We start from the raw sequence: 27175 nt of genomic DNA, 5'->3' as shown, positions 1-27175 counted from the left end.
CGACAGTCGTTGCCTCCGTACCAAAAACCATTTCTGTTCTTTGCCTTTGACGACATTACTAGCCTGGTGGCTGTTCCGGCCATGCTCCCCAACCGCCTTACCTCGGGAAGAGGAGGAGCACGCAGACCCTGTGGTTATTTCTGCCCGCAGAAAGCTCTAGCCATCGCTGTATATGCCATTGCACGGGGCATCACTGTTGTGAGACCGACAGCAGCAAATCCACAGATGCTACAGACAGATCTAATAAAGAAAAAAACCAAACCAGAAGTCAACACCTAAATGCAGGTGAGAAGGGACTGAGAGCTGCTTTGCACAGAGGGGCAGCAATGTTCAGCTGGAAAAAGCATGTCCAAGCAGAGCTGATGCAAGGGGCCGACCCGCAAATGAGCAGTACACAGGTGATCCTTGGGCTTTGTTGTAGTGTTGGCACTTTCTTCGCCTCTGTGCAGCCAGTTCTCTGCCCTCTCAATCCTGCATACATGGAAGGCTTCCTATGCAGGGCTTGATTATGCTTTTGTGACTTGAACCCCTGACTGTGTTGCCATAAAGACTGCAAAAGACCTTTTAATTCATCCCCCCCTAAAAAGGCACAAAATGAGAAAAACTGCCCCGAGCAGCATTACAGCCGTTTACATAGGTACAAACAACCCTGGAAAATAAAGGGAGGACAGAACAGTTGCGAATCCCAAACAGCTGCAGCACCCGCAGCCTCTGTCCCGCAGGCTGCGGAGGATGGTGCCCCATCTCTTGCTTGCGCTCTGCTCCTCGGTGATGCCCTTCCGTTGCCGTGCTGGGATGGGCGCCCCAGGGCAACCAATGTCCCCGGTCCCTGTCCGCACGCACTCTCCCCACCCGGAGACCCCGTCCGTGCATGCTCCAACGCCCCCCTCTTGGGGTGAATCCCTCTATAAACAAATGCAGAAAGCCACTACAGAGTTCTCCTAAGGCTTCCAATGGCACAGCGCACGTAGCTGGGTGATTCGGTGGCAGTGCTGACCTCCACCGCCACTCGCTCCCCGCGGTGACCTCAGCAAAGGAAGCTGTGGATGCCGTGGGAGCGGGACCAGCCAAGCGGGCTCCCGGCGAGGACCCGGCCAGGATGGAGGGAGGGAGGGAGGAAGGCGGTGCGTAGAGCGGCTCCCAGGGCGCATGAGCGAGGGATGCAGCAGGCTGCCGGGACGCGAGCGCCGCGGAGCTGCTCTGCGACCTGCCGGCGCGGGCCGCCAGCACCGCACGGGCCCGCACTCGGGCTCGTACCGCAGGTAACGGTCTCCCGGCGGCAGCACCGCTCCCGACGCGCGGCGCCGCTCCGTACCTGCGGAGGACCGGCGCGACGCCATTGTGCAGCCGGGCGGGGCTGGGCTGGGCCGGGCCGGGCTCTGACGCAGCCTGCGGGGCGCGGGCCCCGGCGTGGTGGGAGTCCGCGGGTGCGCTGGGGTTCGCCGGCGGTATCTGGCGGAGGCGTCGGGGCTGTGCTTGGCAGAAGCCCTGCGGAGCCCTCCGGGTGGCGGAGATGGGGCCGGAAAGGTGCTCGCAGAGCCTGGCCGCGGCTGGGGAAGCAGGTCTGGAAGTGGACGTATCGCCGCCGGCATGCGGGAGGAGCGGACCGGGCCATAACCTCGCTCCGTGCCCGTGGGGCCTGTGGCTGTGGCGGTAGGAGGGTCGGCCGCGCTTGCCTTGCCGTCGGTGCCCGAGCTCGGTGGAGTGCATGGAAAGCTCTCTGCGGAGCAGGGGAGCCCTGCCTGGCAAGGAGCATCCTTCATTGCATTTATATCAGTGACAAGAAAAAACAGTGATAAAAGCATCTAATGGGATTTCTGAGTGATGGAAGTAGCCTTATGTTGTAGCATCCTTAGTACCTGTGACCAAGGTTGACACTCCTATTAGCTCTAATGATTTGCATGTAACTGTGGCATGATCTGCATCAGAATCCCAGGGGGATGTAAATGCCTTCGAGGTGTGCTTTTAGGAAGGCCCAGAACATCTTGGCAGCGTCTTCCTGCCTGCTTGCTCTGTTTCTGTGCTTGTGGTGTTTTATTGGTGCTTTCAGGTGTCCATTCTGCAGCACATGTTTTTCTTTTCCGTCTTTTCAGACAGTTACTTAGGCCTTCTAAAACTGGCTGTCTTGAGAATAGAATAAGGAAACGTGCTCTCTTCAACATCGGCTTCATCCAAGATACCATCTGGTTATTAGATAACAGTATTTTTTGTGTGATTACTTGCATAGCACAGTAACTGCAGGACTCTTCCTGATTCAGGGTAAACTGAACACTTGAGAAAAAGATGTACTAGGAATTTGCTAGTTTTACATGCTTGTCATTTTTCTTTTCTCTCACATACTTGAGTTCAGGTATTATCTTTGCTCATTTCAGGACTGCCTCTGAATCACAGTCCAGAAAGAAGAAACAATCAAGTTGATTGAAGTTGAGCATTTGTCTCTAAGATTAAGAACGAGGCCATGCCTGTGCTTTCAGAAGACTCAGGTAACTGATCTGCATGCTTTCACCAGGCCAGTGACTGAAATCTTGTGTATGTGTTTAGCACAGGAAACTAATTCAAACTGGAGTTAATGAAAATAGAATTCAGATAGTTTAACTAGACTTCTTAGTAATAACCTAAAAGAATACAAGGAAGGTGGAGTATAAAAGGTGGAGATGAGTAAAGCTAGTCACATTTCAGGAAGTGCCTAGTTTTATAAGAACTCTGTGGAGCCTCTGAATATATGCAAGTAGTCAGGCTCCTATGGGCAACCTTGGACCTCTTAGTGTAACACTGGCTTCTATACCTGCTTATTAAAGATCAGCCCTTATATCTCTGCTGCTTGCTGTGCCACTTCTTCATATTTTCTGAATAGGTTGTTAAGCTTTGTTAATATTCTTCTTTTTGACTTTAAAAAACAGGGATTCAATTTAAGGCTTGCTAGCCAGCTTCTCCAGTGTGCTACCCAGGATGAAGTCATAGCTGCTGATGATACTGAGTTTTAAAGCAGAAATGACTTTGAGTCTCCTGGATCCAAATGCACTCTAAAATTCATGGAGAGAATAGCTAAAGGAGCAGATTTTAGCTGCTTCCCTCCCCACCCCCCCCCAAACTTAACAATCACTAAGCTGGTAGTGTTAAGTCTGCAACAGAAGGTCCTGTGACACATGCTATCTAAAAAGCTTCTCTTCTGTCCTCAATTTAAATTTAGGATTGCATGAAACTTTGGCCCTTTTGACATCTCAGCTTAGACCGGATTCAAATCATAAAGAAGAAATGGGATTCCTTAGGGATGTCTTCAGTGAAAAGAGTCTCAACTACCTGATGAAGGTAAATGTTCATTTGTGAACATACATGTTCCTTACAGGTTACTTATTCTCTGTTCCCTTGATTGATCAACTGTTTATGATGCTAAAGCTCTTTAGTTTTTTAGGAATTCTATACTGACCAAAGCATGCAAAAGCACAAACATTAAGAACATTCACTAACAATTAACATATCTTATTTAGAAAAAAAAACCATTTCTGCCTGGATTGCCAAAATGCAGATACAGTGCCCTGTATCTAAAATGCAGTGTGAAATGGCTTAATTTTTTCCTTTACACTGCTGAAGTCTGAACAGATTTTCTGGCTGTCTGTGAAACTTAACATGAGCAAAAAGAAAACTAAAGGACTCCTAAACAAACCAAAAATAACCTCAAGAGAGGGGGTTCTGACCCTTAGCTCAGAAAAATTCTATTCCTTAAGGATAAAAATGTTCCAGTGTAGGTATATTTAGGAAGTTTTGTATGTCTCTGTAGTAATACACCTGAATAATTTTTTCCAGATTCATGAAAAACTCCGTCATTACGAAAGGCAGAGTCCAACTCCTGTTTTACACAGTGCAGCAGGATTAGTTGAAGATGTGAGTAAAAGTGTTTGTCTCATTTTCTTATCATCTAAGCCAGCTTTTCTAACAAAGCTTTGGATTGTGCTACATGGGTATGTATTTCTCATCTTCCCCAACTGTCTTCAGAATCTGTTGGCTAGTTTCACTCATGATAGATCAAGGAAATGAGAGCTTAAAAATATCATGCCATTAAATGTCCAGTGAAGACAGAGGCAGATCAGAAGAGTGTTATTAATGGCCTTCATAAGAGAGAGGCTGAAAAAAGCATTCAGTCCTTTCTTGACAATAGACTATCCCAGCTAAGCATTCAGTCTTAAACCCATTCAGACTTAAACCCATTACCCAAGCAGCACTGCTGTTCACCTAGAATGGTTTGGGTTGGAAGGGACCTTGAAAAATGATGTAGTCAGTAGCAGGGCCACTGTTCACTAGATCATGTTGTCCAAAGCCCTGTGGAACCTGACTTTGAACATGTCTAGTGGTGGGGCATCCACAACTTCTCTGGATCCAGCATCTCACGACCCTCATGGTTTTGATCGGTGCATGCTGCTTGGAAGGATGATAGAAGTTAGCAACACCAGAAACACTTGCAAATATATGATCTCGTTTGGTGGACTCCTTTAATTTCAAGGTTAATTTTTATTTTATAGGTAATAGAAGAATTGCAGACTGCACCAGTGAATCATGAAGAAAAAGAGCTGCTTCAGTTGTTGTCAACACCACATCTCAGGGTAAAAACACCCCAGAGACCTGAATGAAACTCTTTTGCAGAATTCTGATCAAACGTTTTTCTTGGAGAAGTTACACTGCAGAGTCCCTAAGAGAAAGGAAAAGCCTCCTACAGGCTGTAGTTCTATTCCACTGTGACTTCTTGCAGAGGCTTTAGGATGCAAAGGGGATTGAGAAGACACAGGGAAGGCCTTTCATGCATAATGCACCATGTTGTCTTCCCTCCCCTCCTTAATATTTCTGAGGGAGCAGAAAAGCAAAGGATACCATTTCTCACCTCTGTTCTGGGAGCTTATTTAGGTTGAGTTGTTATTGCCCAGATTTACTTCAAATATCAACATACACCAAAATCTAGTTCACATGATGGGTAAGAGAATTGCTACATCTTTTTTTTTTGTGTTTGCATTTATGGTGAGGGTGGGAATTGGGAAGTTTAATTTTGCTGTAATGTTGGGAACAGGAGAACTGGAAACTGTAATATGACCCCATTACATTACTGTTTCTTATTTCCTTTATGCAGGCAATGCTTGTAGTACATGACACTGTAGCACAGAAGAACTTTGACCCTGTCCTTCCACCTCTACCTGATAACTTCGATGATGATTTTGATGAGGAATCGGTGAAAATTGTTCGGCTAGTGAAAAATCAAGAACCGCTGGTATATATAACATAACCTACCTCTAGTCATAGAACTCTGTCGTGCAAAAGCGTCGTTGTGAGTATGGAAGAGATCCTTGAAGATGATGTCAAATAGTCTGTTTTATTTCAGGGAGCTACCATCAGAAGAGATGAGCACACAGGAGCTGTGATTGTCGCCAGGATCATGCGAGGTGGTGCAGCTGATCGCAGCGGTAAATTTCTGAACAAAAGGGGATTTAAAATTGCATTTGTAAAGATTTTTAAGATTTCCAAACTTAGGCACACACACACGTACCACATACACGTACCTAGAATGATAATCTCTTACTAAATCTGATGGTTATTCATTCCAAAACCAGCCTTTCGGATATGAGTGTTTAATGTATGTGTATAGACTATGTTGTAAAAATACAGATAACAGCCTATCAAAGTCATAATAGGCAACTGTTGGCTGTTGGGTCTGAACTAATGTGCCGGCTTTCTGTGTCAGTGGAGGGAGATGGACGTTGCTGGAGCACAAATTATCCCAACAAGCTTTAGGATGAGATAGTTCACTGCTGAAATTGCCTTTCTTCCTTATTGACTCTAAAGGGAGCCTCCATGGGAAGCTTACTTGACAACTGAATTTCTGGTGTCTAGTGGCAGGAGAGAGTCGGGTGCGTAGCTGCCATTCAGTGTGCTCTCAGGAGCCACAGGGTTAATTCATACAGTATTTAACCTTCCATTTTCTAGAAGGTGCTCCATCCCTGGCAGTGTTCAAGGCCAGGTTGGGCAGAGCCTTGGGTGACATAGTCTAGGGTGAGGCATCCCTGCCCATGGCAGGGGGGTTGGAACTGGATGATCTTAAGGTCCTTTCCAACCCAAACCACTCTGTGATTCTATGATTTTATTAAAAAAGCTGAATTGGCCTTACATAAGATTTACAGACTGTAAGCCTCATGAACTGTTTTTAACATCCAAATAGTGCAATCCCAAAATTAATGAATTGCTGTCATTAAAAAGTATTAGCTAATTACAGCTTTCTTCTTGATCGTTATCATTCTTCAGATTAGTGTAATCTGATAAATGTAATGGGAAATGACTGGAGCATGCACTTGGAGCATCTCTGAATTTCATCAGTAATCAATTTAATTAGATATGTTTTTCTCTAGAATAGCTGCTAGGAAAAAATACCAACAGAGATGAGAGAAGTAGGACCAAGCTTTAGAAGAAAGAAAAGAAAAGGATGGGGTTTTACCTTTAATCTAGTGTCTTGGTTCATTCAGTGTATCATGTCTTGTTCTCTGTTTGCTTTGCTGAGTAATTGTTCTGTCAGTTACCAGTATTATATAACACAAGTACAACATTTCTTACTGAACTGGATCAACAAACCTAAAACTTGGAAAGGCCTTTTCATGACTTGTTAAAAAATAACAGTCCAACACTCTTTCTGGGCCCGTGTCCTGTTGATGTGTCAGTGTGATTCTTACCTCTATAGCGAGTGTGTCTCCCAATTCCATAAGATTTGATCATCCTCATGGAAGTTATTCCAGTTCTGTGCTCTTAGTGCTGATCCAAATATAGATTTGCAGTGATTTTTCCAGAATCTCTTGCCACATATTCTCTGTGGTCTCCTATGAGACTGCTACGTGAAAACAAAATGCCATGTGGAATAAGGGCGGGAGACTTCAGAGCACATTGCACAAGGCACTTGGCTCTAATAGGAAATCCATTAAGCTGGGAAGGGATGAGAGGAGGTACATGCTGTTGACTTAGTTTGGACATCAGAGGAGTGGTGCTTTCCATTCTGTAGACTTATTTTAATTTACCTACCATCTTTTCAGGTCTTGTCCATGTTGGAGATGAACTAAGAGAAGTCAATGGTATTACTGTGCTTCACAAACGACCGGAAGAAATAAGTCAGATTTTGGTCTGCACTGATTTTCATTTCAAGATCTTTTGTGTTGGATGCTCTAGTAATTACAACAGACAATGGAATTTAACCAAGAGTTTAAAATATGTATAGAGCTAAAAGATGCAATCCCTGCTTGTCTTTTGTGTTAAGAGTTGTTCTTTTCCCAGTGGATTAGTCTTTTCCTTTTTTCCTTTTGACTTCAGAAACTTCTGCGAACTGAATCAGTTCCAAGTAAGATACAATTACAGCTACATGTTGCTTTGTCAAGAACTTCCCTTTCATGCTTTATGACAAGCAAATTGCAAATTAAAAGTGCATTGCTAGAAGATAAACAGTTTATTCATAATATGGTATGTTGGGAAGCTCAGCTCTGTGTCCAATGGAGCTGTCAGTCTGTTCTTTACCAGCAGTTTCCTGGCGACATTAGCAAACTTTTGCTTCGAGCTTCTCTAACATTAATGCCCCCAAATCTTGGTAGAAGGTGTCGTAGCTCTTAAGCTTATTTGTCTCCAACTCCCCTCTTGTGGCTTGGTTCCCCCTTGTCTTGGTGTCAAGTGGAGTTAGGGACACAGTGAGAAGAATGGCAGCATTAGGAGACTGAAGTATGAGATTCCATCACCTAATTTAAAGTTAGACCAAAATAACACTGAATAAGGAGAATGACTGCTTTAACTTTGGGGGAGAGGATAAAAATTGTGTTTTGAAATACTGTGTAGTTTTATTTGTGGGACCCTGGGATGCTATTCATCTGTCCCATTTTAAAGACCTGCAATGTAATACTTTCCTTTTCATGGTTTGGTTTTTTGGGAAGAGCTACAAATGTTTGTCCAAGCTGTTGTCCAGGGTTTTTAGCCAGTGCAGAATAGCAGGCTTCTGTGGGACACAGCTCATCTTAGCCAAAATAAGGCATCTGAAGTAGGTCAGATAAACCTATTCTAGGTTTCCAAAACATTGAGAAGGGCTTTTGAATTTACTAGAACTAGTAATTGAAATTTATTAGCAAAGATTTTTAGAGTGAAAGTAGATGTTCACTTTGTACAAGTTTACATTTCACCGTAACCAGTCAGCCACTATGTGGCAAGATCCAGCAGCCTTTTTTAAAGGCTTTAAAATGGTTAGTCTGCAGAAACTGAACTTAGTGTTGTACTAAAAGCCACAGAAGTATTTCATGCCCTGTGAACTGTAATCCAGAAATTAGCGCAGTTGCTAAAATCAAATGAAGGAATTCTAATGCGGGTCTGAATGTGTTCTGGCCAAGTAGTTACTGTGGATGTCTCCGTGTGAAGGATTTGTGGAACATCATAATACTGTCTGTAATGAAGTAGTGGATTATGTTGGCCTGTCTAATTTCTGACAAAAACAGACACATGCTAGCTCCTAAACTGGAACTTGAATAGTCTGATTTGTGTCCTCATACTGCTTTCAAAGTACAAAAAACCATTTCCCTCTTTTTCAGGCTCAGTCTCAGGGATCAATAACATTAAAAATAATTCCAGCCGTCAAAGAAGAAGATCGTCTAAAAGACAGCAAGGTACCCAGCTTAGTGAAATACTGAAGCATGCCTTTTCATATTTACATTCTTCTGTCATCCCTGTAAATGCAGGATTCCTGCTGTTTCAGTGAGGAGTGTCACAGACACATGATTGAACTAAAAAGATAATAGAGCAGTTCCTTGTTGTAAAATGCAGTGCCCTTTTATTCAGTAGAATTACTTAGCTAACTTCTCTCTTGTTTGTCACCTGGGTACATGTTCTTCCATTGCATTTCTGAGATCCCAGCCCCTTGGATTTGTTCGTGTAATTAAAGTTGGTGTTCCCCCCAGTCTTCTCTTCCCAAGAGAGCTGCTGTCTGTCCATTACCTCTGGGCATTTTGCTGCTCGCTTGAGTCGAAACAGACCTGCAGAGCTGCACATGTTATCCCTCCCTCAAACATCAGCACACACCTGATTGCTTCATTTGCCCTCCTTGATCAGCTGTGACTTCCTGCTCGACTGGTCCTTTACAGGATTCCTCTGTCAGTCTCTATTTCTGCTTCTCTGCTCTCAGTTGCTGATTTTTTCTTTGAAGCCCCACAAATCACTTCTAGAAGTAGTTCTGCCGTGATGTGTTAAATAGGGGTAAGATACAAAGTTGAATAGTAGATTTTGATGCATTAAAGAAGCTTTTCAAGGACAGTCTATATAATTGGGCAACTTTGCCATAAATCCCTTTCTGTTGTTTTCTCCCTACCCTTAATTTTTTTTTCCTTTGATTATCGCATTTTATACTTAAGTAAACTGTCAACTGTGGTTTTGGGACTCTAATCCTTTAGTCCCATGTTCCACAATGCCAGTTCAAAATGAGTGGGCATGTGCTTGAAAATTAGTTTCTTTTTCTGCAGAAGTAAGTCCAAATGCAGATGCAGCTTAGTAGGTTTCAGTATTTTTGAGTACCATAAAGCATACGGGAGAGGTGAAGAGTAAATGTAGTTAGCAGTGTAAGCATTGAGGAAGCCTTTTAAAGGCAGTTTTCTCCAAACCAGGACAATGTGTTGCTTTCTTTTAAAGGTATTTATGAGGGCACTTTTCTGCTATAATCCCAATGAAGACAGAGCTATTCCTTGCCAGGAGGCTGGGCTGCCATTTAAGAGACGACACGTCCTAGAAGTTGTAAGCCAAGACGATCCCACGTGGTGGCAAGCAAAGCGTGTTGGAGATACCAATCTCAGAGCAGGCTTGATCCCCTCAAAACAGTTCCAAGAAAGGTTTGTTCATGAAGATTACAAATAGTGTCACACTGATTTTATGCTGCTGCTTTTTTTTCACAGAACAGGAAGGGCAGGATCATGCCAGGGTGAGTACCACGTGCTTAGAGGAAAGTGCTAAAAAGCTCCATCTTCTCCAGCTATACAATAAACTTTGTAGCTTTCCTCGCCTGGGTTGCCATTGACTTATGCTTTGTAGCATGAAGACAGAAGCACTTGCTAAACAAACATATATAGAATGAAATCTGGAATATCAGTCTCTGACCCTCTTGGTTTTTGGAGATACTGTATTTCAGACTTGTACTTTCATAGTATAAGAGGAAATGCTGATTTATTGTAAAAAAATTCAATTTCTGAATGTAGTAGTAGTAAAAAAAGTATCTGATCTTTCTGCTGGCTCCTAAGGGAGTATTTAGCTTGGATCCAGATACATAGAATGGTTAAGGTTGGAAAGGACCTTAAGATCATCCAGTTCCAACCCTCCTGCCACGGGCAGGGACACCTTCCACTAGACCAGGTTGTTCAAGGTCCTGTCCAGACAGGAATTTTGCCCATCCTTTGTAAAAATGGCAACTAGGAGCTGGATTCTCAACAGGAATGGAGTGGAATAGTTGGGGTTTTAATCTTGCAAAAAAGACTGGGTTGGGGAGAAGGAAATAGAAAAAGAATGCCATTGATAAAAGTAACATGCTATTGATTTCTGTGCTCTGATGTATGAAAGCCTAAAATGTTTTAGAATCTTCTCTCTCAGGCACTAGTTTAAAAGCAGAAGTCTTTTAAAATGTTGAATCAGAGACATTTTATATTTTTAAAGGAAAAGCACTACTTGGTTCTCTATTTTCATTGCTGTATGTAGAAGATGCTATAAATTATTCATCATTCTGAGCTTATGTGACTAAAATAGTTCTTTTCTATTTAGACGACTGACTTACAGAAGAACAATAGGCACCCTGCCCAATCCTAGGACTGTGAAGAAACCAGTATGTAAGTCTGTCCTTCAGTGGTGTCTTAGTCGATACCAACCTCTCAGTATTTATCTGTTATTTTAATAATGATGTTTGAATATATTTTGTGTAATCTGCCATTGGTTGCCATGCATGGATACAAGCTGCCACTTGAGAGGATTTGGGTTTGAGCTTTGTTCAGTGTTACTAGCGTCTGTTGTTTCCCAAAACCACAGCTGTCCGTCTCTTCCTACTTTCAAGACCATGAGGCCTTACACATTGTTTAGATGCTTTAAAATTTGCCAGTGTTCACATTTTTTGTATGGTTTGAAACTTGAAAGCTGCAGAATTAACCCAATGCATGAACTGACTGTAAGCTCACAGGAAAATAAAGTGCAAATAAAAATCACCGGAGCATTTCAGCCTTAGCGTAACAGACCTGGTCTTAAGTAGACTTTAAAGTGATTCTCAGTTACAGCTCTCAAACATGTGTCAGTGAATTAGTCACACAAAAAATGCTACTTGTGATGGAATTACGAGTCAGTGATGGAAGGCAGAAGACATTCGGGATTATCCCAGCGTATAATGTTCCTGTTGCTCTTGGGTACTTCAGCATGGCTGTTACTGATGTGTGGGGAAGCCCTGTGACTCTCTGAAGCCAGACATTGTGCTAGGAATGCCACGTAGAATAGGAATATGGAAATTGTCCATCTTCAGTAATAGAAGTGACTTTCTGGTCACTTAGATGTGCCATACATGGCACATCTCATGAGAAGATACAGGTATTCTTATGCTACAATGAGGAGGGAAGATGATCAACCAAATATCAAAATAGCATTACTTATTTTAATGAAGCTTTTCCAAATGGTTTTCCCTTGCATTCATTGTTAGGAAGCATGCAGTGAGGATTGCTACTTAGGCTTTTTCTCAGGCACTCGCAAGACAATGAAGCTGATAACTGGTTATAATATTGACTTTTAGCACAAAAGTCTTTAGTTGATAAGGGTACGTCAGTGCATTTCTTTTGAGATAGAAAAGCCTGTTAAGCAAATCATTCCCTCTATTTTATTCAATCATTTGTCAGTCTTTTAATATCATCCCAACTCTGCCTTTCATGCTAACTACAGATGATCAGTCTTCTGATAAAGGTAGGTACTCTCCTAACTCATTTTCTCTATGAATATAAATGACCAGTGCATTTTCTAAAACACTCTATAAGCCCCCAAGCAAGGGGAAGAGTGGATAGAGCTTGTTCCAACTGCAGTTTCTTCCTGAGTTAATATTTCATTTAATTTGGATTGATGATGTAGGTAATAATAACTTCCAAATGTACTTCTGATTCGAGAGAAAAGATTTGTGTCTTCTGATATACATTTGCACATTCTGGGTTTCTGAGTGAGGCTGAAAGAGTTGCACCTTAAATGCAGTCTTTGTATTGGTATTTTTTTAAAAGAATAAAGAAATATTGGAGTTTAACATTTTCGAGCACCTGTATCAATCCAAACTGATTTTTCTTCACTGTTCATTTGGACTGTGCTTTCATTATAAGCAACTGCTTTCAGAACTATGTGATTTTCATTATGAGCATTTCATTATTATTTTTTCTGTGTTATTTTCTTTATGAGCCCCTGTGTTGGGCTCAGGCAGCTTGTATCAACTTTCCAAATAGCAAGTATTTTCAGTTGAATTCTGCATGCTGTGATTTCTTTCACATTCCACATGCTTCTTGAGAATAATACTCCCAACCCTTGGTATTCCATCCACATCTGTGACAGTACTGAACATACTCTATGATTAGCTGGCCATGGCTGGGATAGCTTATTGAAGCACAAGTGTGAAACTAGAGCCTACCTTCAACAAGAGATAACAGCTCTGGTCTTAGCCCTGGAGAGGTGTATATTGCTACTAGTGTCTTCTGTTAGTGTTGGCATTGCTTGATTACATGCCTGGGTGCAGTGACCTGGCTTGGTGCATTTTGTTACAGGTTTAAGCCGCACATATATTTGCGTGTGGCTCCTCCTTACAATGAGTAGAGAGAGTTCTGGGGATCTTGGAGCACACAGTTGCCTATATTTTAACAAGCCAGGTAGCTCTCTTTCAGGAAATATAAAAACTTGGTATTTGTTTGAGGATTGCAGTATAGTCTTTTGCAGCTAAGTAGCATGTTTTATTTTGCATACTTTTAGGGGCCCTGGGGGTGGTTGTAGTTTGAGAAGGGGTAGGTTGGGGGTTTTTAACATAGATTTTACATTTTTAACATCTTATTTTACATACATGCAAGGCATTTTCTTTATTATCATTAATATTTGTGTTAGAAAAGCGTGTGCTTGTAATGCAGGATAGAAAACTTCTCCTTCCCTCAGCAAGAAAGCAGACTCGTGTCGCAGGCCCTGTTTAAGGTATCTCACTCTCCTTTTTTCCTCCCACCCCGCTCCTGCTTTTTCATTTACAGAAGACTGTGACTGCGAAGGATATTTCAATGGCCAGTACATAGGTGAGAAACCAGAATCCCTTTTTCCTCTCCTTTCCTCTTCCCTGCATTGCTCTTGCCCCGTAAAGGAAATGAAAAAGAGAAAAGCACATGAAAAAATAACCCCTGGGTTATTCACATGAGAGTCAATTTCCCGGATGTTCATAAACTAGATTAGCTCTGTGCAGATTGGACTTTGGCATAGCCAACACTTGGCAACTCAAAGTGATATGAAGGGGGGTTTATTATAGATTGGGTGCTTGGTTTTCTACCCGCTATGCAAATTTTTCATCTCTATAATTAGCATATAGGCACTGATTTGATTATTTTAAAAAACTCATTCAAAGACAGAGTAACTTCTGGCTGAACAAGCTTGAAAATTTAGGTAGGTGGAGACATGGTTCTTCAACGATGCTGGAGAGGGACTCTTCACCAGGGACTGTAGCAACAGGACAAGGGGTGATGGGTTTAAACTGAAACAGGGAAAGCTGAGGTTAGATACAAGGAAGAAGTTCTTTACTGTGAGGGTGGTGAGGCGCTGGCACAGGGTGCCCAAAGAAGGGGTAAATGTTCCATCCCTGGCAGTGTTCAAGGCCAGGTTGGACAGAGCCTTGGGTGACATGGTCTAGTGTGAGGCGTCCCTGCCCATGGCAGGGGGTTGGAACTTGATGATCTTAAGGTCCTTTCCAACCCAAACCATTCTATGATTCTATGGTTGAAGATACCTTTTGTTTTTCTCTACAGCTGGCTTACGCAGGAGCTTTAGATTAAGTCGTAAAGAGAAGGAGAACAATCTGAATGAAGGAAAGCAAGCGGAGCAGACAGACACAGCAGAGTTCCTGACTTATGAAGAGGTCACAAAATACCAGCAGCAGCCTGGTGAACAGCAGAGGCTGGTGGTTTTGATTGGTAAGATTCAGAATTGGTTCAGAATTTTTCATATATCTCCCTTTTCCCTTATCACCAGCATTCCAAGAGGAACCCAAAACTAAACACCTAAAGGTTAGGTGTTCAGTTTTAGATTTTCTGGTTCTGATGGGGTTTTTTTTTTTAAGGCTTTTCTGGTTTTGGTCAGAAGTTCTCTTATTTTAAATGACACTAAAAAAACCCACAAAAAACACCGAAGAAAAAGGCAAAACTCAACCACGCTCACTAAGTCCCCCTAAACATAATGATGCTCATTTTTGTGACTCATTTTCCATTGGTTCTCACTCAAACATGACTGCTAAGGCTACAGATTTCCTGATTTGGTGCCTGACAAGTGTTTGTCCAAGGATTCAAGGATTCAGTTTGTTTCTGATGATGTTCTTCGAAGCAGAATGTGGCTGCTCCTGAGGTCTCTCATGCACAGATTTCTTCAAGCACGCTGCTGTATCATACTGTTTGTGTGAAATTGATCTTACTTATTCTCTTTGCAGTATTACATTCCACACAGGAATCTGTCAGTCGGTTCTATTTTATTAGGTTGCTTGGGGGCCAGATTAAGTGAGCTCAAGCAGAAGGTTGTATCAGAGAACCCGCAGGAGTATGGTGTGGCAGTTCCACGTGAGTAACATTGATTGGCTTTTGTGTGTCACTGCTTTATTCCATAAATTCTAAGAGTGTCATGCTAGCTGCATTGCTGAATGGCAGCTTTTGTTTTGACTATTGATTATATTATATTTCAGAAACACTTAAAATCATTTTTCACCTCGTGATATACCATGTTGGCCCTTAATAGCTGAAGAGATCACGACATAACTTGGCACATAGGCACGTTGGAATTCTGTCAGCTCAGTTGATACTTTCTGTGTGTGTTTTCCCAAGTGAACACATTGCATTTTCTAAGTATCCATTAAAAAAATTAGCAGCTGAATACAGGAAGAAAACAAGATTGTAAATTGCAAAAAGAACTCGTGAGAAACTGGTAACTTGAGATTCAGCCCAAACTTTCCATGTCTTTAAAAGAGGATGATTTTTCTTTAGAATATCACACCAGCTAAACTTTAAAGAGAGGGGAAAAAGGGAAGGGGGGGCGGGGAGTAGACAGAAATAAGCCAAGTCAGAAGTTTTACAAGGTTTTCAGTTGTTGGTCAGTGTATGTATGCTAAGAAGCCAGTCACAGTGGGAGAGAAAGCAGTAATCCTGCTCTGGGGTTTTGTGGCCAGGGTTACACAAATAATCCATCAATCTTTGAATCCCCCATTGAGCTACCTCTGCAATCCAAAAAATGAAACTTGAGGGCACTGCTTCCATGGGACTTCAGACATTTCAATAACTGTCTGTCAGGCAGGCAGCAGTAGAACTCAGGCATAATTTTTAGTTGTATTTAAACAGGTACACAAAAAAATAGCAGACATCACTTTCATGACCAAGCACAGAAGTATGGAATGTTCCCCAAAGCTTCTCCTGCTCCAGTTATTAAAAGAAACTATGATATCAAAGGGAAGGGACACACAGAATTCTGCAAGTTTCACAGTCGTGTGGGAAAACAGCCAGGGATATTTCTACTCGAAATTCAGAGGCAACATAATAGGACTTTATATATTTCCTCTTTTTATTTTCAAAGTTTCAAAGAAAATGAGTCCAATATTCTGAACAGTTAAGAGATACTGTTCTCCAGAGGATATACTCTACTGCTTCTACCAGGTGTAAGGAGTATGCCTCCTAATAAAATTTTGTGTTAGTTGTAACATGCTTGGGAGCAAAGCAGCTTCATTTTTGGTCTTATAATTTGATTTCTATTTTGTGTTAGTTTGAATTTGCCAGCGTGCAGCTACCTTGTCTGAGGTTATGAAAATATGATTGGAACTCAACCAGAGAAAATACAGTTGTTTGCAAAGGCTGATCTGGCTCCCATGTCTCGCTTCCATTCTCTTCTAGATACAACCAGGTCAAAGAAAAGTCATGAGAAAGAGGGAGTAGAATACAACTTTGTCTCTAAGCAATCCTTTGAGACAGATGTGCAGCAAAACAAGTGAGTTATCTTTAAAATACTGGCATAATTGACTGTATTTCAAAACCATTGCTAGTTAAATCTTACATCATGTGAATACCAAGATCAGGTGTAAAGTTGGACTAACTGCATTAGAAGGGTTCAGCTTTCCAAGTAACAAGCTCTTTGTTCAGTCTGTACTGTTAGCTCAGAAATTTAGTGAAAAGCAATTTAGAAATAACAGAGGTCAAGCTCAGTTCTGGGCCCCTCACTACAAGAGAGACATTGAGGTGCTGGAGCAGGGCCAGAGAAGGGCAATGGAGCTGGTGCAGGGCTTGGAGCACAAGTGTGATGAGGAACGGCTGAGGGACCTGGGGGGGGGGAAGTCTGGAGAAGAGAAGGCTCAGGGGGAACCTTATCGCTCTCTGTAACTGCCTGACAGGAGGTTGTAGTGAGGTGGAGTTGGTTTCTTATCCCAAGTAACTTGTGATAGGACAAGAGGAAACGGCCTCAAGCTGCGCCACGGGAGGTTTAGATGGAGATGAGGAACAATTCCTTCCCCAGAGGGTGCTCAGGCATTGGAACAGGCTGCCCAGGGCAGTGGTGGAGTCACCGTCCCTGCAAGTGTTCACAAACCATGTAGATGAGGCCCTCAGTGACATGGGTTAGTGGTGGCCTTGGCAGTGCTGGGGAATGGTTGGACTTACTGGTTGTAAGTTCAATATTCTTTGTGGATGGTATTTAAAAATGTATTGACTTTCTAGATTTGTGGAACATGGAGAATACAAGGAAAATCTGTATGGTACCAGTCTTGAGGCAATCCGGTCCGTGATGGCCAAAAAGAAGGTTTGTTTGGTGGATGTGGTACCTGAAGTAAGTTCTACAGCTTATTTTAAAGAAAGCAAGTATTTCTTACTAGGCTGCCAGCTTGAGTAACTGATGCTGGTCACCATTTGTGGCTACTTGCCCTGCAAAGAACAATGATGCCCTTGGAACTTGTGTTTCTAACGCGTGGCCTGGTTGCTAGCGAAGTGGAATAGGGCTCTTGAGAAAGCAGTGCAGGGTTTCCAGCTCCTAGATGTCCGGTTATACAGCCTTGATGACTCTCTTATTGGTTCTCACTGTGGGATTTTTCCCTTGCTATAGGAGAAATGTGCAACACTTCCTAGCCTGTTCCAAGTCCTAGAGAGAATACTCAAGAGCATGCATGGGTATTTAGTTCTTGTTCATCCCTACAGTCTCTGAAGCATTACTGGGATTGTAAGCAGGGCCAGCATACCTGCTCTTAATCCGTCCATACTGGGAGTTAATCTTTGACGTTTTGATTCAGATTTTGTAACTCTGCTCCAGGAAGCTTTTGTACTCCTGTAAACTAGGCAGGACACTGACATTAACCTTTCTTTAGAAGAGCCAAAGATTACTGTGCTCAGATGTATAGTGCACAGGACTTTGCAGTGTGTACTAGTGAAACCGTTGAACTCAGTTTGAGTAGATTGTTGACAGATAACAAAAAACATCAGATAACAAAAAATATCTGTTCACAGGCAGTAAAGCACTTGAGGACTCCTGAGTTTAAGCCTTATGTTATCTTTGTGAAGCCTCTCATTCCAGAAAAGAAGAAACACATCCTGAAGTCTCCCATGTCAGAAGAAATCTCAGTTCCCCTTGTAAGTATTCCAACTTTAATCTCTTCTTTCTAGATATGAAAGAAATATTTGGGCTAGTATTTCTGTGATGTGGAAGAGCTTTCTTCCATGACAGTGAGAGTCAGAGTGGGGCGCTAAGTGGGTCCTAAGATGGAACTTTAGAATGAGATATTTGACTCCCGTAAAACTTGACTATAAGCAACATGAAGCAAAGTGGCACGTCTTCCTTGTGGATCTGTGTGCATCACTTTGGGCTGCAGCAGGAGAAGTTGCTACTGAACTCAGATAAACTAAGAATCATTTTACTTTCCTGATGAGCAGTCCCATCAAATGGTAAGGGCAGCCACCTACTTCCAGCACCTCCAGAGTGACACCGTGTATCAGGTACATGCAAAGTGCAGCGTATGGATGGCGTACAAGGACCAAACCTAACCTGGCTGCAAACTGGTGCTGTGTAAATGTGTACAGAAATACTGGAAGTGTGTAATGTCATTACTTTGGGTAACTAAAAAGACATGCTCGAAATTTCATGCCATCTTCTCATGTTGATTAGCAGGATGAAGAACAGCAGGAAATTATTAATTCAGCAGCATTCATTGAAGAGCAGTATGGCCATTTAATTGACACTATACTGGTGAAAGAAGATCTCCAGAGTGCTTGTAATCAGCTGAAAACTGTGTTAGAGAAACTAAACAAGGATTCATTTTGGGTACCAGTCAACTGGGTTAGGTCATAGCTTGTTATCATCTGTTTAAGGCAAAGACACTATAAAAATGTCTTGTAAATATATGGATTAGAAAAGGGAACTATGTCAAATTCACTTCAAAACTACTGGTCTGTCTAGAAGTTAATACATACAGACTGTATCAGGAAAAACTAAAAGTCAGAAGCTGACACTGCCTTCCTGAATCAAAATCTTGAACAGCAGATGTCATTTAAAAGTGAACACTCAGACTAAACCGCGCAGTAAAACATTGGAGTGACTTTTAGATTGTAAATAGTGCATTTTGTACAGTAAAGTTTCACAAAGGATCCTACGCTTCCAAACCATTTAAGCAGTGCTAGGACACCAACCAGCGGAATCTCCAGCCTTTGGCCACAAATTCTGGGGCAAGAGTTAAGATACTTTTCAGGATCTACTACGGCTACAGAACACAGTGCTTCAGGGAAGGAAGGATGTCCTTTGGAGAGTGCTCACGCCATTACTGGTCACTCAGAAGTTCAGTTGGCTGTCAGGCCAGCAGAAAATGCTTCCCTTCACTCAGGATCATTAGTTGCAAATCCTTTCCAATTTGGCACTAAAACTAGGCCAGTTCTGTAAGTTGTAGGTATTCTAGTGGCTGGGTGGGGTTATGTCAATCCCATATTTCCCAGTGCCTCCCAGTTGTCTTGCACAGGTATGCTCATCCCAGTCTCTTCCTACTGACACAGGACAAATGTTAAACCGCCTGTGAACACACCTGTGTGACCAGGCAGCTCATAACCCAGAGACATTTTTTAGCCTATGAGAATAACTGCATGTGATTTAAAACAGGACTTTTAAGAAGCCTATTTTCTACAAGACATCTTTGCAGATGCCACCTGATAGGATACCACCTTGACACCAACATAGCAGCTCCAAAACGGGCAATGAAAGGAGGAGGCTGAATTACAAAGTAAGTGAGCAACAGGTCCAAATCATCATGCTTCCAGCACTTACGACTTTGTTCCAAATCAGTTAAAGACTTCTACTTGGCTCCATCAAGTCCTGAAGAAGAAATCTTAACTGTGAAGAGGACTTTGTCTGTATTTCAGGAGATTTGAATATACAGGATTTTTAGATGGATGTTAAGAAAAGGCAGAGAGATGATTCTGGACGCACCTAGGCTTTATTTGAAAATTGAATATTGTACAGGTATGTGTTAGTTGAAACTAGTTCCTGTTTTCCATTGCCTGCTGAGGACTAACCTTTCCTGTGTACCATGCCCCTTAACAAGACCTTTGGGTGCACCGGTCTCATTCCTTGCTTCTTAACAATATGGTGTTATTCTTGTTCCGCTGCATTTAGCAAAACTAACAATGTTGCATATTAAAAGCACTTTTCTTACGTACAAGTCTTGCTGAATCTACATTAATTCTAGCCTAAGAAGTTGTGTAGTCACCCATATCCATCTTCTCCAAACACATACCCTGGCACCTTTGATGCATTGTCCTGCCTATAAGCATTGAGGTTGCCATTGCTACAAGAACAAGCACTTCTCACTATCAGATACCTGCTCTGGCTCGACAGCACAGATCTGGTGTGAGACTGGTAGCCTCAGCAAACGTACAAGGACTCCTTCACATGAAGGTGACCCATCAACTCCGCTATTAACTCTCTCCAGCCGTGTAATGTGGCTTACAAGAGAGACTCACTGCCAAGTACATTTTGTGACAAACATACTTTCATCCTATGAAAAACTGAGGATAATGTTTTATTTAAATAGCAGCATTTCAAACTAAGTGGTTTTATGAAACTATGAAATGGGCACGTTGAGCTCACTGTAGATCTGTATTGCAGATTACAAGCATCTTTTATAGTGGGCAAGAAAAACATGTTTAGAGGATACAGATTAAATTTAAAGAACACCAGGTAAGATACTGTTTAAGGGTCAGAATTCACTAATAGCAAGGTTGCTTCTAACATCTTAGAATATTCCAAATGACTAGCAGTAAAGAAATTAATCTGTATGTTTTATGATCTAACATAGTCTAACAGTAGAAATCTGCATTTAGAAGCAAGGCAAATGACATACAGTGCTACACCTGAAGTTACAAGAACTGAAAAGATATTAAGATACAGCTTTGCTATTAAAAGTTAACTGAAATATTCAGTGTGAGTTAATGTTTTTTAAGTGTATGCAGATAACCTGTGTGGATATACAGAGGCAGATACTAACTCAAGATATTGGCAGAAACATTTGTTTCATTAATGAGGTTTGAAATAAAGGATGGTAAGAGGCTCTGTATTACATGCTAAAGATTGCAGGTAGCCAAGATGAGCTTCAGTTGTAGGGGGAGGAAGAGAACACATTCAATGCTCCTATTTATACTAAAATTATAGGAAGAGGGTACATGCAGATGGTGGTTCTGAGGACATGATTCCAGTCCTGCCAATGTACTGAGTCCCTGCTGCATTAGCCATGCCTGGCAAGGAGAAAAAAGCTTGAGAACAGATTTTTAAAGACAATCTGAATGCAAATTTACTTTAATTCCAAGTCCTGCTTTGGCAGTAGTGCCAAAAGGTCTAAGTCAAACTACTTAAACTGAAACTCCTCCCCCTACCTTGCTCACGCCCAAAATGTACAGAGTCTTTCATATTCCTTTTCTTATGGTTTGTAGTATTGAAGGATGAGCCTTGGTCAACATCTACAGTGGTCTTCCTGTATTTGAAACTGCAGTTTTTCTGTTCTGACTTCACATCCTGTAATGAAAGACTCTCTTTGGATCTGGCACTTGCTTACAAGCACCTCAGTTTACATTTTCAATGCACAGGAGATGTTGTGTTGGGTTTTTTTCCTGCCAAATGTTAATAGATACACCTCTTCACTACCACTTTAAGTAGTAACTCAACTTACTATCTGGGGACATGTAGCAATTTTGACCGCTTAAATCCATGTGAAATAGGGAAACAAGTGCTCAAGGTGGCTCCTGTTAACTACATTTAAGGGAACTTGGGTGCCTAAAAGACTCCCATGCCATTGTGGGGAAGGGAAGCTTTTCAATAATCCTCCAAAATGGAATACTACCTTATTTAATGCCAAGGCAGGAATATCAGAAAGAGTCCATGTTGAATGCCATACAGCAAGAGCACGATACTCTTCCGAACTGTGACTTAATAGTGAAAAACCTGACAGTTACCAGAGAAATTCCTGGAGATCTCCCTTGTGCAGAAGGGAAAGAGAAACAGCATTTTGTTAACGAACAAAAAGTATTTTGCTCATCAGTTTGGGGTTTAGACCCACTCAGCTGGTGACAGGTCAAACAAGGCACACACTAGTGCTTGGAACCACTGCTCCCACCCTGCTTTAACAAGAAAATCCTCTCCATTCAGGCAGAACAGCCACCTGTGAAGCTAAGCGAGTGTACAGTACGCAGTACAAAAGCTTTTATCCTGCTGTGCTGCGGATCCCGTTAGCTGCATTCGCTGCTTCTCTGCATTCCTATCCCAAACACCTGGGGTCTGCAGGATCTTTATGGCTAGTTCCTCAAAGGCATGTTGCACCCCATCCAGTGTCTTGGCGCTGGTCTCTGGTGGAGGGTGAAGAAAAAAACCAGAGAGAATTCCACTTTGTAAGAAGGTCTTTTGAGACCAGAGAAAAGATGAGGTTTTCTAATGATTGAACCTCCTCTCCACTCTCTCTTGAAGGCACACTTAAATGGAATGAGACAAACAGAAATGCATCCCAGTCTGAAGCATCACATGAAAACAATTCCACAGCTCCACATTCTCTCCATAATGGAGAAAGAGAAATTGTTCTAAGGTTGTGATAGTAAAGCTACAAGACAATTACTCCATAACTAAACCAGGAATCAAAGATTACAGGAGTTTTGCCCTATGCATTTCAGTTCCTTCTGGAAATATTTTCAAGAAGCTTCACTTCACCCTTTCCAATACCAAACTAAACAGCAATATACAAAGGTTTGGCAGGAGTTACATACCTATAAAAAGCAGTGAGCGTTTCCTAGCAAACTGGAGTCCTTCTTTTCTCTCTACTTCACGATCAGGCTGCAGAGATGAATGAAGAACATGACTAAAATAAGCCAAACTTGCCACTTTGAGGAAGTCCCTGGAAAAGCACCACTGCAGAAGTGAGGCTTTGTTGAAAAGTCTCTAAAACCATGTAGTAATCAGGATTTTCCTACTCTACAGAATGCTTACTGCTAGGCAGGCTGTTAGGGTCTCAAATTGAACAGTAGCAACATCAAATCAGTTGGAAATTAACATGTATCTATCTTCTCAATCAACTAGGAGGAAGATACAGGCCAGAAAGGAGGTTTCAGAAGTCTAATAGCTGAAAAGGCATACCAAAACATCTGAAAATTGGCAGACTTGGAAGGGGGAAGAAGAGAACTCAGTTCAGGATAGCCACAGGAAACCTCTTGTAGTAGCAGAGCAAAAGTGAAACATGTCATTATGCAATAGACACCTGAGATATGTCGAAACACCCAAGAAACATACAGCAACCAGTGCACCTCACACCTACACAGGTACATGCTCTACAGCCATCTGAAGAGCTGAATTCTCCTTCCCCACCCCCTGTCTAAAACACAGTCTAGTCAAAAAAGCAAGCAGCAGTTGTGCTGTTGCGCTGCAGTTACATGCAATGGGATACAGCAGTTTTTAGGTAGAACCTCACACTACCTTAACAGAATCTCTCAACTGCCTCTCTCCAGGTGATTTTCCATTCAAATCTTTTAACAAGATCTGCTTCTAAAACAACACAGTAAGTGGAGTCTGCCCAGCCTAGCTTCCTCAGTTACAGCAGCATCACCTCCTAACACAACAGGTTTGTTAGTTTCAGCACTTATCTCATATTTATACTCTATCATGACTGAGAAATCAGAAGAAGAGTGCAAGAGAGCAAGAGAATGCGTTTCTAAACTGACCTTATCGGTTTTATTGCCAACTAACATCTTCACAGTGCTGTTTTTGGAGGTATATATTTCCAGCTCATTCAGCCAGCTGTCAAGTCCTGTGAATGTGTCTTTTCTTGTAACATCATACACTGGTAACAGAGGAGAAGGAGCTTAACAGCTGTAGAATCATGGTATTACTTACTTTTTACTTCATTATGGAAGAACTTAGCCCCTCCTAGCTAACTGCTGCCACCCAAAAAGCAGTATTAGGGAATTCCAGAAAGATGCATCAATGATACCATCTTCCCAGAGCTGGAACACATTGGCTGGGCTCACCCAACATCACTGAGGATTTCAGAACACAATCATCTCTGCAATAGATCTGTGACTGGAAATCGCACTTACCAGTTGTAATCTTGTACCTGTTACTAGTTCTGAATTGGCCCACACGATATTTTAAACCAGGTATTTTGTCACCTCATTTCCTGTGTAACTACAGGCATTGCACTGCTGCTAAAAACATGGATTCGTAGTAAAAAGTGACTTTTGGTCACTGGTAACTTCATAACCGCATTCATTTGATCACTGAGGTTTAAAAAGCTGTACCACAGCTGGAAAGAACATTTTGTAGAGCAAGGTCTTCAGTCTTCCCAAAACCTGAGAACAAGAATCCCTTCTTTTCCTGATTGGTGTTGTCACACTGAAGGGACTGACCAGGCATCCATTACTTGTGCTACAAACCTCATGTCTTACAGTAATCACATCAATAGTTTCTGGGGGGAAAAAAAACAACACAAACCCCAATGTGCCCGATTACCAGAAACTCCCTGAATCAGTAAGTACAAAGCTGATAACTCACCCACTCACCAGCCTGCAGTGTGCCATCTCTGTATTTTAAGGTTAAAATGTTTTGAAGCAGCATTACTTCCTGCCAGTGGTTTTGCATACTCTGTGTTTGTGTTAATGATGCAGTGATGTGGTAAAAGTCACAATCGTTCTTCTCACTCTCTCAGACAACCTCTTTTTGCAAAGCTATGCACGTACGTAGTAACAAAGACCACACTTTTTGGAATCATGTTTTTCTTCCATATGCCTCCTACCTAAAACAACCCCTTGAGCTCCTCGGTAATAACTGGGAGTCAGTGTTCTAAAGCGCTCCTGGCCTGCTGTATCCTACAGGGGGAAAAGAAAAAAAAAAAAAGACAACAACACACACACACAAAATCAAACGTATTTAGAACAAAAAAGGTATTTTAAACTACTCCAGATAAACAAAGTTAAATTTTTCCTGACCAATAAGGATATGTGAAACCATACGACAACAGAATGAGGGAAGCAGTCAGAAAACAGTAGCAGCAACAGAAAACACATGAGGAGGGGCAGAAAAGTATAGAAAGGACTTCACTGAAGATTAAAGTGATGAGCACAGACATGAAAGTTAACAGGACTCCAGTGTTATACACAAAAGGTTATTGCTGCAAGCCAAGCAGCAAAGCTTTATCACTTAATAATGAGCTGAACAAAACAAGGTGAGGAATAACTGGTTTTCTAGTGAGAGACACTGCAGGAAAGGAGACATAGTGGTTCCAAAGAGTTCCTTTTGCTCCCCCATAGCAGGAAAGGAGAATCCAGTTAGAAAGAACTACTTCAAGTTTGCCAAGACTCTAAGCAGTTAAGAAGTTTTAAATCAGTAGTCTCATTTGGTTGTTACTGCAGGATGGCACATGCACTCTCACCATCTTCAATAGCTCCCAAGCGCAACAAGAAGTTCAAAAATTCTCAGAACAAACAAGAAGGCGGCAGAAGAATTACACGAATATGTTTTACCAAAGAAATTTATTTAAGTTTCTGTACAGACTGCAATAGAGACTAACAGCTATATCGTAATATACTACTGCTTTGTTAAAAAAGAAACTAAAATTGGCAATATAGTTACTTCATTTGTTTCATCGTTGCTAAAGAGACTATTATCAGACATCAATGCACACATGGGCACTAAAGCAGAACCTTCTTTTTGACTCTGATGCTCTCTACATGCACTAAAATTTTGCACTGGTTTCCGCCACTCCCCATGAGCAGCTTCTGATGCTGTTACAGACTGCTGCAAAAGTGCCTTTTCCAGTTACACAACTTGTGCAAGTTCTGGCCTTGCTTTTGATTTCATAGCAAGGAGACACACCCCTGTATGATTATTAGGGCAAACATATCTTTGTGATTTTCAGCAACTGATTTGTGTGCAGCGCATTCAGAACACAGCCAATACTGATGCTCACTGGCTAGAGCAAGTGTTACTTTACCACTCTTGCTCTGCATTCTGTACACAAAGTGTGAATGAAAAAAAGAAAATAATCCAAGTTTTTGCATTTCTATTACTGTTGTGAATAGCAGGCTAAGGCATGTTTCTGCTGTCTTTACAGTAGTCCCCGTTACTTAGTTGGTAATGGTGTGTTCTTTCTTAAATACCTATGACCATACACACACAATCTCATCCTTCTAGGGTACTTTCATCCCATTCAGAAGAACAAATGTGACGCTTTTATACCCAGTAAATCTGAACTGACCTTTAAATAGTTTTAACCAAAATAAAGCATCTGGACTGTTTCTGGTATAATATACCCAGAGTTGCTGCACAGCCTCTACAGGCAATCATGTAATTCATCACCCTGAACACTGCTTTTCTGCAGTTTATTCGACTTCAGTGCTGTCTGTCCAGGGAGCACTTCTGGGTCACACAGGCATGAAGTGCCTGCCTTTCCTGCAAGGCCACATCTTCACAAGTCTAACACTTCACAAAGGGTGTGAGAAACCCACTTGTATAACTGCAGGAAGATGCAGTCAAGATCTCTACCAGAACTGATGTCACAAACATAGAGCAATGAAGCATCTAGAGTTGTTTTGAATGAAGCCTGTCCGCAGCTACTGTTGTACAGTCATGACAGACATTCTGTGCACATTAGCATCATAAGAACACAATCTCAACATGTAGAAGAGTTTAGCGGGGGGCGGGCGCCACAAGAAGCAGCTGTAGAAGTTTTCGCATCTGTCAAGAACAGAACCCATCCCTACCTGAACCAAAACCTACCCATATCGCAAGCTGCACCGCACGGCCGTCTATCACCATTTTCTTCACTTTAAAATCAACACCTAAGACGTAGGAGAACGGAAGGAAGGCCCTGTAAGAACGAACCGGCGAATGCCGCCCTCGCAGCCGGCTCCGTGCCCCCCGTCCCTGCCTGCGCTCGGTCCCGCCTCCCGCCGCTGCCTCTCGCCAATGGGATCCAAACCAAAACAAGCAGAAATGCCCCCTGCTTGAAGAGGCGGATGAAAGAGGGGGGAACCCGGCGGATTCCCGGCTCACCGATGGTGGGTTTCAGGCTCGGCTCAAACGCGCCGTCAGTGAACCGCAGCAGGAGGCTGTGGGGAAAGAACCCGAGAGCTCAGCGCGCTGCCGAGAGCGCTCTGCCCCGCCGGGCCCGCGCGGCCAGCACCTGGACTTCCCCACGGCGCTGTCTCCGATCAGAAGCAGCTTCAGGGTGAGGCTTGCAGCGTCCATTCCCCGCCCCGCTCGGGCCCGCCCGCGGCCGAAGAGCGGCGGAGCCGCCGGTTCGGCGCTATCGAAGCCGCGCAGAGCAGTGAAGCAAGTGCGCGCACCGCACGTTCTTTTAGGCCTGGCCATGCCGGGCGCCGCCGCCAGAACCACCTGACGCAGTTCCGCCTATCAGGCGGCGGGC

At 42.5% G+C, this 27175-nt stretch overlaps 2 protein-coding genes across 5 annotated transcripts; one reads left to right on the top strand and one right to left on the bottom strand.

Annotated features, from left to right (window-relative positions):
• The first annotated feature begins 1142 nt into the window (after positions 1-1142).
• On the top strand, positions 1143-19939 carry MPP3 (membrane palmitoylated protein 3). 3 transcript variants are annotated; one of them, XM_030508434.1, is made up of 19 exons: positions 1143-1262; positions 2373-2483; positions 3191-3309; positions 3805-3882; positions 4518-4598; positions 5117-5254; positions 5366-5447; positions 7059-7144; positions 8586-8660; positions 9676-9872; positions 10792-10856; positions 11944-11964; positions 13269-13310; positions 14031-14195; positions 14751-14831; positions 16149-16242; positions 16965-17073; positions 17745-17867; positions 18400-19939. In XM_030508434.1, the coding sequence occupies exons 2-19, from the start codon at positions 2459-2461 to the stop codon at positions 18580-18582; spliced, it is 1764 nt and encodes a 587-aa protein (XP_030364294.1). In that variant the 5' UTR covers positions 1143-1262; positions 2373-2458; the 3' UTR covers positions 18583-19939. The 3 variants fall into 3 exon arrangements, with proteins under 3 accessions (XP_030364294.1, XP_030364296.1, XP_030364295.1); XM_030508436.1 differs by having other exon boundaries at positions 18403-19936; XM_030508435.1 differs by lacking the exon at positions 1143-1262 and adding an exon at positions 1539-1562.
• On the bottom strand, positions 19696-27171 carry LOC115617693 (ras-related protein Rab-18-B-like). 2 transcript variants are annotated; one of them, XM_030508535.1, is made up of 7 exons: positions 26933-27171; positions 26803-26858; positions 26527-26588; positions 24545-24617; positions 23475-23593; positions 22527-22593; positions 19696-22115 (listed from the first exon to the last, which is right to left on the bottom strand). In XM_030508535.1, the coding sequence occupies exons 1-7, from the start codon at positions 27118-27120 to the stop codon at positions 21940-21942; spliced, it is 741 nt and encodes a 246-aa protein (XP_030364395.1). In that variant the 5' UTR covers positions 27121-27171; the 3' UTR covers positions 19696-21939. The 2 variants fall into 2 exon arrangements, with proteins under 2 accessions (XP_030364395.1, XP_030364397.1); XM_030508537.1 differs by having other exon boundaries at positions 26939-27121.
• Between the last annotated feature and the right edge of the window lie 4 nt (positions 27172-27175).

This window comes from Strigops habroptila, chromosome 19 (assembly GCF_004027225.2).
Source record: "Strigops habroptila isolate Jane chromosome 19, bStrHab1.2.pri, whole genome shotgun sequence".
Taxonomy (NCBI): Eukaryota; Metazoa; Chordata; class Aves; order Psittaciformes; family Psittacidae; genus Strigops; species Strigops habroptila.
Note: the sequence above shows the minus strand (reverse complement) of the source record. Positions and strands in the feature narration are given on the sequence as shown.